Source organism: Hemicordylus capensis, chromosome 4 (genome assembly GCF_027244095.1).
Source record: "Hemicordylus capensis ecotype Gifberg chromosome 4, rHemCap1.1.pri, whole genome shotgun sequence".
NCBI lineage: Eukaryota > Metazoa > Chordata > Lepidosauria > Squamata > Cordylidae > Hemicordylus > Hemicordylus capensis.
The window spans coordinates 238,653,474-238,665,473 of record NC_069660.1 but is presented as its reverse complement, the minus strand read 5'-3'; the positions used below and the strand labels follow the sequence as shown (position 1 = coordinate 238,665,473).

General features: G+C 42.4%; 1 protein-coding gene across 14 annotated transcripts in view; it reads right to left on the bottom strand.

The window, feature by feature from the left end:
* Window positions 1-4,571, bottom strand: part of PPP4R1 (protein phosphatase 4 regulatory subunit 1) — a 62,716-nt gene extending 58,145 nt beyond the window's left edge. For 2 of the 14 annotated variants that reach the window (XM_053247356.1, XM_053247357.1), the window contains exons 1-2: window positions 4,193-4,391; window positions 2,886-2,930 (exon numbers count right to left, since the gene is read on the bottom strand). In XM_053247356.1, coding sequence (XP_053103331.1) covers window positions 2,886-2,930; window positions 4,193-4,376 — 229 coding nt within the window. In that variant the 5' untranslated portion in view covers window positions 4,377-4,391. The other 12 variants (XM_053247362.1, XM_053247366.1, XM_053247358.1 and 9 more) reach the window with 10 other exon arrangements.
* Window positions 4,572-12,000: the final 7,429 nt, after the last annotated feature.

Sequence of the window (12,000 nt, the reverse complement as noted above, 5' to 3'; positions counted from 1 at the left end):
AGAGCTTCATTTTCTAACTTTTGGAAGTTGCCTGATTTATGTATATGTGTTTTTAAAAATCTATAATCCATTCAACGACTGGGTACATTTATAAAAAGTAGTTCCCTATTGTGAATTATTTGAACAAATTTGAAGATAAGATGTATCCTTATGCCTTCTTCTTCAGTGACATAGGATTTCCTTTTTGTATTTGTTGATTTTATTTTTATTTTATTTTTTAAATAAGACTATACCCCTTTAATAATCCAGATACATGCTATATTCAGACAATAATTCTTCATTATACAAATAAAATTGCTGCTTACTTTGGGATTAAATACACAAACTTACTTCAACAGAACAGTGCATGGATACAGATTTCCTTCTGTACCACCTCAATCTAAGGATTGTTTGCATCTACTCAAATGCTTTACAAAGCATGAAGAACCTCAGTGCTGATCCTTAGGGAAGTGGTCATGCTAAAATGGCAATATTTTAAGAATGCTACTTATTCTCTTTTCAGTCATGTGCCATAGTTTTCTCACTACAGACAACAAAACATGTTATTTTCCCCACTTAGAATCAGTGGTTTTTAGAGGTCCAAAGAAAAGCTTCAGAGTCCCGGCCCCGGAACACAGGTAGGGTGTGTGTGTGTTTTGCACTTTTAAAAAAACTAGAATCTTCAAGCTCAGAGAGTATGCTGGACAATGTGAGCCTGAAGCTCAACTGTAAATAATACATAGAAGCCATCTGAAAAATTAACAGAATGTTAAGGAGAATTTTTTATTTTGTTTATCTTTAGGTAGTAACACTTTGCCATTTAAACTCCTCTTTGTCTCATTTGAAGCTGTCAAGTCAGAACATCCTGTCTTTTGTTCACACTCAACAACTGTTGAGCAAGTGACTTCACCTATGAAGAAATATTTCTGACCAAAACACTCATCTAGCAAGAAGTAATAGGCCATTTTCCTTCTTGAAGCAAAATATTGTACCTGCTTATGAAACCTTCAAACAGCAACTCTGGAGTCTTAACTAAAGAGCTAAAAGAGAATGCTGAACTTTGCTGGAGCTGAGAGATATAGGTTTATCCACTCAGTAAAGTCATTTTCTGCCATTTGCAATAAGACAGGAATAATAAGAGCAGTATCACAGATTTATTAAATGAATGTGATAAGGGCCTTGACACAATATGCAACAGGTCTACATCTTTCTGCAAGTGCTCACCAACCTCCCCTACAAATTACTATAAGCAAAATGATATATACCAAGAGCTTACATAGAAAATTGAGGCCTATGTTTTCAACAAAGATTTATTATTTTACCATAAATTGGTTTACCATAGTTTACTGTATTGGAAGTGTGTCGCTAAAATAATGATACTGAGCTTATTTTGAACGATTCTGTTTGATTACTTTGTCAGGATCTCATTTATGGCCATCTTAAGGCCACAACTCAATCCTCAAAAGCCATCACCACAAATCAGGTCTTTTGATGACCCATTTCCCTTCATGAAGGGCCAAGACAGCTGCACTACTACAGGAACACACAGGGCACAAAGTTCAGGATAAAGCATATGAGAACAAGAAGAGAAGTGTTCTCAGTGGAAGAACTTTGGCACAAAGAGAACTTCTACAGGAAATAAAGCTAATATAAAATCCAAATACTTCAACAGCTCATTGAAAGGTGCTCCTCTTTGATAAAACTTTCCCACTATAAGACTAATCATCAGGAAAGTAAAAGCACGGGAACACATATGACAAGTAACATTTTTCATGGTCAGCAAAGGAAGAGCAGGAGACAACCTAATGAATATTAATTTGTATACAGCTGCAAAGTAACAAATGATACAAGACTGCTTACCACAGAAGCTAATGTCTGATTACAAGCCATTGATTATAAATGTTCTGAAGTCTTGCAAGAGAAATTCAATCCAAGAACCAACCACCAAAAGTATATCTATTATCTGCCAATAAGTAATATGAAGCAGGATATGAGGATCAACAATAGTTGGCACTATAAAGTAGATCCACCACCAACCTTATTCATGTCTAATATTCAAGGTCATTGCCACCACATCACTAGATTTTGCCAAATTTGTTGCTGCTTTCTTGCTCTTTTATGGAAAACAATAAAATCCTAATCTTCAATCTTAGCTTAACATTCACATAGAATCTTATCCAATGCATATACCAAAACTGAACATAATTAACGTAAGGGTGGAGGGAGTTCTAACATGACATTTAATCAGCTTTTATGACAAGTAAACAAGTATCCTTAAGGAAAATGGGATAATGCTGCTATTTGCCTCTAAATATTAAGATACTGTCTTAAGCACCAAGTACATTTCCTAAATCATATTCATCCGAATAGCAGCAGCCATGCTATTAGCTCAACCAACCCATCCAACTCATGGCTTTTCCCATTTCCACTTCCTGGCCTCCAGGGAAGTAAAAGAAAGAAAACCAGCCCAATAGACAAACACACACAACTTTGCCAGCCATACACATAAATGCCTGTATGTGGGGAAACAAGCAAGGACAGCTGAGCATGGCTGCTTCCTCCCACAATGCAACTTGGGCCTCCTCCACGATTTCAAACCATTTATTCACGGAAGCAAAACCAAAGGAGAGCTTCTCAGCTAGACACGCGCGCGCAATCCGTGCCTCCCTCCTTCTCGGCACTTCATAAAAGGAACAAACCTCCCATTAGAGGAGAGCAGCAGGTCCCCTCGCCCCCATTTCATTCAAGCCCAGGAGACCCTGAGTTTCCGGGTGCGAGTGCGCTCAGTGGGACCTCCCCTGCCCAGCCCAGCCCAGCCCAGCCTCCCCTCCTTGGAAAAAGCGCATCTAGTCTCTGTGCATGCATTGGGGGAGAAAGCAAGCAAGCAAGCTGCTGGGGCTACTCACATCCGTCTATCTCCTCCTGCACGTCCTCCTGGAGCAGCGACAGATCTAGACAGGAAAGAGGAGAGGGGCAGACACACAACGTGAACTCTAGCCGCCGCAGCAAAAGGGGATCCCCGCGCCACAGCCGCCCCTCCCTCCCACCCCGCTTAGGACCCCTCCAAATTAAGCCACCCCATCATCCTCCCCTTTGTAAAAACCACCAGAGCGCCTCACCGCCACCGAACCCGCTCCTCTTCCACACACACACAGAGCCCCCTCCTCACATTCACTCTCACAGGGCGGGGGGGGGGCGAGAAAGAGAGAGAAGGGGGACGCCTACATCTGGCAACAAATCCCACAAGCCCTTCCTTCCACACATACTCACAAAATGCGAGCGACCTCACGCATCATTCAAACAGACAAAATCTCCTCAAAAACCTCCTTCACCATAGTTTCCCCAACAGCCCCACTCGCGCGCGCCACACACACACACACACATACACAGCAAGGAGCAATATTAAGAGAAAGCAAAAAGGGAAGCGGGGAGCTGCTGCTGCTGCTGTTGTTGTTGGAGGGGGGCTTCGCTAGGGGGGTTCTGAGGTGCTTCTCTCGCGCTGGGACAGGGCGGGGGTGGAAGGGAGGTGCTACCTACCCGCCATGTTTCTGCAAACCTCCCCGCCCCGATTCCAGGGGCTACATTTAAGCCGCAGTGGCGGCAGCAGGCAGGCGGCAAGGGCTCAGGAACGGGACTCGGTGTGAGGGTGGCGGTTGCGGCCGTGGGTTGAGGCCTTGGGGCCCAAGCGGCGCTTCCGGGCGTCCCCGGGAGAGTCTCACACACAGAGCGAGCGAGCCTGAGAGGGAGGGGTCTGAGCCGGACACACACGGTTGCCCCCGCCTCCGCTAGGGAGGGAAAGGGAGCGAGCGAGCGAGCCTGACACACGGGCGGTGGCGACGGCGGAGAGCTGCTCCGCTTTGCCCTCTGTGCCTCCTCCGGCTGACTCACGCCAGTCTTCAGAGCCGCCTCGGTCGGGCACAGCCCGGAGGAACCGCTCCGCCCGGCTGGTCTAGCCTAGCTGGAACCGGTGAGGCGAAGGGAGCACAACTTGGGACACTTCCACACAGGCACACGCGCGCTGGCTGCGTGCTCCTCGGTCTCGCTCTCTTCGCAGTTTACAGTTGCAGTTCCGCTTGATCCGGTCCCACCACCCTTCCCAACTTGGCTAATGGTCCTGCCATTTCTTTCGGTTTCCGACCGTGCACACGCACACCCGGCAGGCGGTGGCATTGGTTCGCGGCTACTTGGCTGTGGTTCTTTCAAGTCCACGCACTTGGCTGTGGTGGTGGCACTTCACCGGGCCCGCCACATCGGATCTCGGTCTGGCTCTGATTTTGTATTGTCACTTGGCTCTGATTTTCATTTCCCCTCTCGTGGACCAGGCACTGCATTCTTTCCCTGCCCCAGTGACTCTGTTTGCTTGGCATTGCCCCAAATTTGGCTGTCAGTGGCTTCATCTTTCTATTATTTAGCCCTGATGCCCTTCACCCTTGTTTAAGATACTGCAGCTGCTGTTCTCTACTTTTTACTACCTTCAAACAGACCTGCTCTGCTTTAAATAGGGAATCTCCAAAACTTAACTCACTTCTTGAAATGTGGCTGAACCATTGGTTTATAGGATGCCAGATGGTGTTCTGGAGTCTGACACACAGCACACAGTAGCAGTTTGGATCATTGTGATGTCATTGTATGAGGAACCACCATCTTGGGGTGACTGTTCCAGAATTGGTCACAATGCAGCAGAGATGGTATTTGTTGCATTTATGGACTTCCATACTTAAAAATGTTGTTTTTGCTCAGAAACATTTGAGCCAATTATCTGAAACTGGACTTTGGGGTTACAAGTTGCAAAGAAAATACTCTTATTTTCAGTAGTATATGCCTTGGACTGATTTAATAAGAAAATCTGGGCCATATTAGCAATAAATCAGCTCTCAGTCTTGCTCTTTTTTATTTTCCATTTAACAGTAGTGGGATTTAATATTTTGGCAGGAAATGAATTGGTATAACAGAGTGCCTAAATGTGTGAACTGTCAGCTGGTTAAGTCCCTGGTTGGACTCTTCCAAAAGCTACTAACTCACTAGGTAAACCACTATTCTTTCAATCAGCTTCTGCAATACGGAGGTGATGATAATGCTGGCCTACATAATTCTCTATTGTAAGAGTGGCTGAGAATATAGTGAGCAGCTCTGAATACTACAGTTGCTCTGTAGAAGTGTAAGTATTAGTAAGTAGTCTGAGCAAAAATGCTGAGAGAAAAGTGTTTTGTTTTCACAATCGTTTGTGGATGTACAGTTATATAACTTGTTGAATAGGTTCATTGAGATTAGTAACTTGTGCAAAAATCAGTTTAAAATTCTGCTTAACTGTTAAATACAGTATTTGCACTGAAAGATCTTTTTGTTGCTACCTGTTGCCTTCTCTCCCCCATCCTCCTTTTCTCTTTAAGTTATCACAAGATTCAGATACTTTTATCCACTGAAACACCCAAGAATCAAGTGTGATAAGTACTCGGCCTTTTCTCCAGTCTTTCTAACACACACTTACAATGTAGACTCAGACTGCGGTTTGTTAAGTCTTTCCAGTACCAAGAAACAGAAACATAGTGCATGTTAAACTGTTCATGTCTACCAGTAAAGCCTCACCAACAGTGGCTTCTGTAGTTGACATCTGTGCTTACCATTGGACTTTCTACATTGTGAACTTATGAACCACTTGCAGAGTCTATCTAGGTAGCAGCTGATCTATAGTATATTTGCCAGGCAGCCTGATTTTGGGGTAGCCCAGAGAGCACCCCTCTAACTATACTACATGGGAAGGCTATTGAGCCTGAGACTGCGGGATCGTAGTCCCTGTGGTGAAGGTTTCACCTGCCTATGTCTGGCAAGACTCACAGCTGGTCACTCAGCATAAGCGAAGCATGGGTCAGAATAGCAAAGACCGGATGGGATGCCCCCACCCCTCTCAGAGAGACTACAAGGCAATAGCCGGTGAGCAGACCCCATTTCAAAAGATGAATGAAGAAAAGAATTCTCCCTTTTATGGGAGATAATGGTGAAGCACTTCTCGAGAGGCACACAGATAATCAGTGCATTTCCTAACCCATTCTAAATCAACAGTTTTAGCTGGCAAGGACTCAGGGAAATTAGTGCATCAAAATTGGAGGTGTATAATCTAGGCATCTGAAGGGAGGCATCCCGTTCTTGAGATAGTCAGCTCAGCAGTTCTATTCAACACATCCAACACATTTACATAAATTTACCCATGCCTCAGTTGGGCAAGCTACCCTCAGAATGATTAAATTAGAGAAGTCCTGGAAATAATAAAGCAGCAAATAACTGCAGTGTCAAAGAAGATTAGGAGATATAAAGCCAGAATTACACAACACAGGCAGAATCTCCAATTCCAGTTGAATCAGAGAGGTTTCTACCAAAGTATAGAAGGAGAAACTAACAAATAAAGAAGGAGAAACACCAAATAAAGAAGAAACAGTGCAATTCTGGGGGAAATTATGGGACAATCCAATAGATTATAATAAAAAAAGCTGGGTGAAAGAGGTCAAAAAATGTAACCAACAAATGCTAGCTCTAATAATAACACCAGAACTAATAAGTGAAAGAGCAAAGAAAATTAAAAATTGGACTGCACCAGGTGACGATGAACTGCATGGCTTTAGGCTTAAACACCTAACAAGCCTTTATAAACAACTATAAAAACAGTTCAATCACATTTTGCAAGGAGGTGATATTGAACAATGGCTAACAACTGGGAAAACTCATCTCATCATGAAAGACTCAGCAAAAGGTGCAGTTCCAAGTCATTATAGACCGATAACCTGCCTGCCAACCATGTTCAAATTATTAACTGGAATAACAGCAGATGAAGTAATGCAACACTTATTAACTAATAAGCAGCTTCCAGTTGAACAGAAAGGAAATTGCCCGAACGCCAGAGGCACAAAAGACCAGCTGCTGATTGACAAAATGATTTTAGAAAATGGCAAGAGAAGAAAAACAAATCTAAGTGTTGCATGGATTGACTACAAGAAAGCTTTTGATTCATTGCCTCACACATGGATACTAAAATGTTTAGAAACAACTGGTGTCAGCAAAAACATTCAGATATTTATCAAAAAAGCAATGAGCATGTGGAATACACAGTTAACAATCAATGGCGAGACACTTGGACAGGTTAGCATTAGAAGAGGCATTTTCCAAGGGGACTCACTATCCCCTCTTTTGTTTGTAATCGCCATGACTCCACTTTCACAAATACTAAACAAAACAGGCCTCGGATACTAAACATCTAAAACATCAAGTCAAATCAACCATCTGCTGTACATGGACGATCTGAAGTTGTATGGAAATTCCCAGTCAGAAATCGAATCAATGCTAAACACTGTCCGTATATTCAGTAGCGATATAGCAATGGAGTTTGGACTAAACAAGTGTGCTGCATTAATAATGAACAGAGGGAAAATAACAAAAACAGAAGGAATAGAACTGCCCAATGGAAGCAACATCAAGAACCTGGGAGAGAAAGAACATTACAAATACTTGAGCATTCTCCAGGCTGATAATATTGCACACACTGAAGTTAAAAGAAAAATTGAAAGTGAATACATCAGGAGAGTTAGAAAAATCCTCAAGTCCAAACTCAATGGCGGGAACACCATAAACACCTGGGCTATACCTGTTATCAGATACACTGCAGGAATAATAGACTGGACCCAGGCAGAGCTAGAGATGCTAGATCGTAAGACCAGGAAAATCATGACCATCAATCATGCTCTGCACCCCTGCAGTGATGTAGATAGGTTATACCTCCCTCGCAGCTCAGGTGGAAGAGGAATGCTGCAAGTCCATCAAACAGTAGAGGAGGAGAAAAGAGGCCTTGAAGAATATATCAAGGACAGTGAAGAAGATGCACTTCAAATGGCCAATAATGCGAAACTATTCAACACCAATGAAACAAAGCAGGCCTACAAGAAAGAACAAGTCAAGAACCAAGGAGAAAAATAAGCCACTGCGTGGTCAATATTTGCACAATATAAGTGGAAAATCAGATATCACCAAGGCCTGGCAATGGCTTAAGAATGGTAACTTGAAGAAAGAAACAGAGGGTTTAATACTGGCTGCACAAGAACAAGCACTAAGAACAAATACAATAAGAGCAAAAGTAGAAAAGTCAACAATAAGAGCAAAAGTAGAAAAGTCAACAACAAACAGCAAGTTCTGCCTTTGTAAAGAAACAGATGAAACAGTGGACCACCCAGTGGCGTAACTAGGGAAAACGGCGCCCAGGGCAAGCACTGAAATTGTGCCCCCCCGCCGCACCCCCCCACCACCCCCAACATACATCTGACTGACACACATGTTTCAGAAAACTTTTATTTTAAAAATTTTAAAAATTACCAATATCATACATGTGGTCAAGCTCCTATCTACCACTTCAGATTTATTTTTTAAAACTATCCAAATTGTGGGGCTATCATTAATTTGTTTGGATAGCTCAGGTTAAAATGCTGGAAAATGACAAATTTCAGTATGCTGGTGCTCATGAAATCCCCAAATATTATGCGGAGTTGTACTTGGAAAAACTAAAAGAAGTGCCTGTCTAATTCTCTGCTATGCATTGTAGCATCACGATTACATAAGTTTTAAAAATAAATGGAGAATTTGACTTTTCCCAGATACTCTGAAAATAATTAAATGATTTGCAGAGTAAACTGTGTCACTGCTTGGAATATATTCTAGTATTTCAGAAAGACAGTAAAAATGAGAGAAAGAGCAAGAAACTCCCAGTGGGCCTTAATACTAAGGATTTCACATTGATTCAAAGACAAACTGACCATTAATAGCCATATTATTAAGACATCACATTTAACTCACACATCACAAGAAGCAAAGTAAGAGCAAATGGATACAATCTTAGCTCATAAACTTCAGCACAGTATTCACAAGCCCTTATTCTCTGTACATAGTGCCAATCTGAATATGTGTACAGTGACATATTATATTAATTTTTTTAAAAAAATTACCTGTAGCCCCTTCGGGGGACATCTTAAAGGCTGTGGGGGGTCTGCAATGTTTCCCCCTCCTCCCACTGGCCTCTATGGCCTCACAGGCACCATTTGAGCATGTGCGGTGGTCATTAATTTTTTTTTTTTAAAAATGGCCGCTGAAAACAAAATGGCCACTGTGCATGCTCAAATGGCCTCTGCGAAGCGTGGCATGCCCTAGGGCCTCACAGAGGCCATTTGAGCATGCCCAGTGGCCATTTTGTTTTTGGTGGCCATTTTTAAAAATTATTTAATTTTAAGAAATTGCGCCCCCCCTTCAAGTGGCACCTGGGGCATGTGCCCCCCCTGCCCCCCTATAGATACGCCCCTGGGACCACCTAATCAGCTGTTGTAAAAAGATCGCACAGACAGACTACAAACAAAGGCATGACAAGGTAGCAGGGATGATACACTGGAACATCTGCAAAAAATACAAACTACCTGTAGCCAAAAATTGGTGGGACCATAAAATTGAAAAAGTGGTTGAAAATGAAGATGCAAAAATATTATGGGAATTCCGAATACAGACAAACATCTGCCACACAATACAGATATAACTGTAGTCGAGAAGAAAGAAAAACAAGTTAAAATAATTGACATAGCAATACCCGGTGATAGCAGAATAGAAGAAAAAGAAAATAGAAAAAATCACCAAATACAAAGATCTACAAATTGAAATTGAAAGGCTGTGGCAGAAAAAGACCAAAATAATCCCAGTGGTCATTGGCACCCTGGGTGCAGTTCCAAAAGACCTTGAAGAGCACTTCAACACCATAGGGACCACAGAAATCACCATCAGCCAATTACAAAAAGCAATTTTACTGGGAACAGCCTATATTCTGCGACGATATCTGTAATAATAACAGCAACAACAATGATAATAAAATTCAGCCATCCCAGGTCCTTGAAAAAGGACTCGATGTCTGGATAAAACAAACCAGTCAATAACACTCGTCTGACTGTGTAAACAGTAACAACAACAATAATTAATAAGGACAGGACAGCAGCACATGGTGGACAGGTTTGACCTCACCTGAGCCACAGGGGCAAAACTGACTGACCAGAGGGGTTTTCAAAAACCATCCAGATAAAACTGCTGACAGTAAGGCATCATATCTTGCTCTGAGAAACACCCTGTGATGGCTCAGTAAAGAAAAGGACAATAGTAAGCTAACAGGTTCCCAGTTAAAGTCACCAAGGAGGCCCCTTATGGTCTCAGGGATGGCACTTAAATTTTTCTCATGTTCAGTGTCCAAGACCCTCTGTTTGAGGATCTCCTTGGCCTGATTATAATCTAATAATGACAAATGTTCAGCAGAGAGGCCGAGTGATGACAATTTACCCATCAGAGCTTGTGTCCAGGTAGATTGAAACCTATCGGCCAACATAAGAGGGATCAATCCCAGAGGGTAGAAATGTATCCTAAACCAATAACAGGATTAGAATCCATACTTTTGTTTCCACCCTCTGGAGGCCCATTTCCAAACTCAACTCTGCGTTAGAGATGCATCAAGAGGACCTGAATACTGCTTTAATAAACTTGGATTGGATTATCTCCAGTGGCCTATAGTTAGGGTAGGGGCCCATACAAAAGTTGGGCCAATGATTTAGCAGCAAATAACTTTTTAATGCTGCAGGGATAACCCCTCCACCTTTGGAGTGAAAGAATCTTAATGTTGCTGAAACACTTCTTTGTGTCTGTTGGGCAACATAGTCCACATGGGCCTTCCATGACCCAGTGGCATGAAAAACCATTCCCAGATATTTAAAACTATTGACCTGCTCTATATGATGGCTTTCTATATGCCAATTAAAACTTTTAGGCCTCTTGGCAAAGACCATCACTTTGGATTTCTGGAAGTTAATTACCAAGTGGTTGTTCTTGCAGTTTGTGGCCAAGAGCCTAAGTGCTCTCCTAAAGCCCACAGGAGTTCATGAGATGATAGCAGCATCTGCACACAGCAGGATTAGGATAGCTGTGCCTGCAATTGTTGGGGAATGTAGCGCTGGATTGGAGAGATTATTAGCTAGGGTATTTATGTAAAGATTGAATAGAGAGGGTGCCAAAATGCACCCTTGTTTAACTCCTTTACTAGTGGTTATTAAATGTGAAAGTGAACCTTGAGGGTTACATCTCACTCTCACACTGGTGTTATCGTAGAGCCTCTGAATAAGAAAGAGTAAGTGCCTATCGATATTGATGTCTCTTAGTTTTCCCCAGAGGCTTATCCTCGAGATTGACTCAAAGGCTGCTTTGAAATCTAAAAAAGGTCACGTACAAGGAGGACTTGAGTTTGTTGCTATGTTTCTCAATTAGATGGCATAATACCAGGGCATGGTCCATGGTTGACTGCCCTGTTCTAAAACCAGCCTGTTCATCACCCCAAATACCTTCAGTCTCCATCCAGTCTTGCAACTTCCAATCTAAATGCCTCGCATAAAGCTTACTCACAACACTCAGCAGGCAATAGATGGCAAGATCACGTCTATCCCCCTTTTTAAATATGGGCATTATTATGGCTATGCCCCAATCTTCAGGTATGAGCCAAGTTCAATCTAAGCATGTAAAGAGGGCTGCCAATACAGGGTCCCACAAATTTGCGTTAAATTTAATCATTTCAGAAGATATATAGTCATAGCCCGAGGCCTTGCCAACTTCTAAAGAATCAATAAGCTTCTTCACTTTGGCAACTGAAACAGGTGGCCATTCAGGGAGGAGTAATTTTTTAAATCTACTGGGGCTAGTTCCTTCTCCTGGGCTGAATAGAGACCTTTAAAGTGTTATTCCCATGTCTTCATAGGGACCTGACTAGTCAAATGGGAGGAATAATGCTCTGAGCAGCCAGCTGTAATATGTCAGAAGAGAGAGGAGTTCTCTCTAACTGAAGCAATCAGCCACTGCCAGACCAACTTTTGAGCCTCTCTTTTCTTAGTTTTGATCAAGGATTTATATATTTTTTCCAGGACTAGTAGTGTTGAAGGAGTTGAAAGTTGAGGGTCTTTTCGGTACAATTTATAG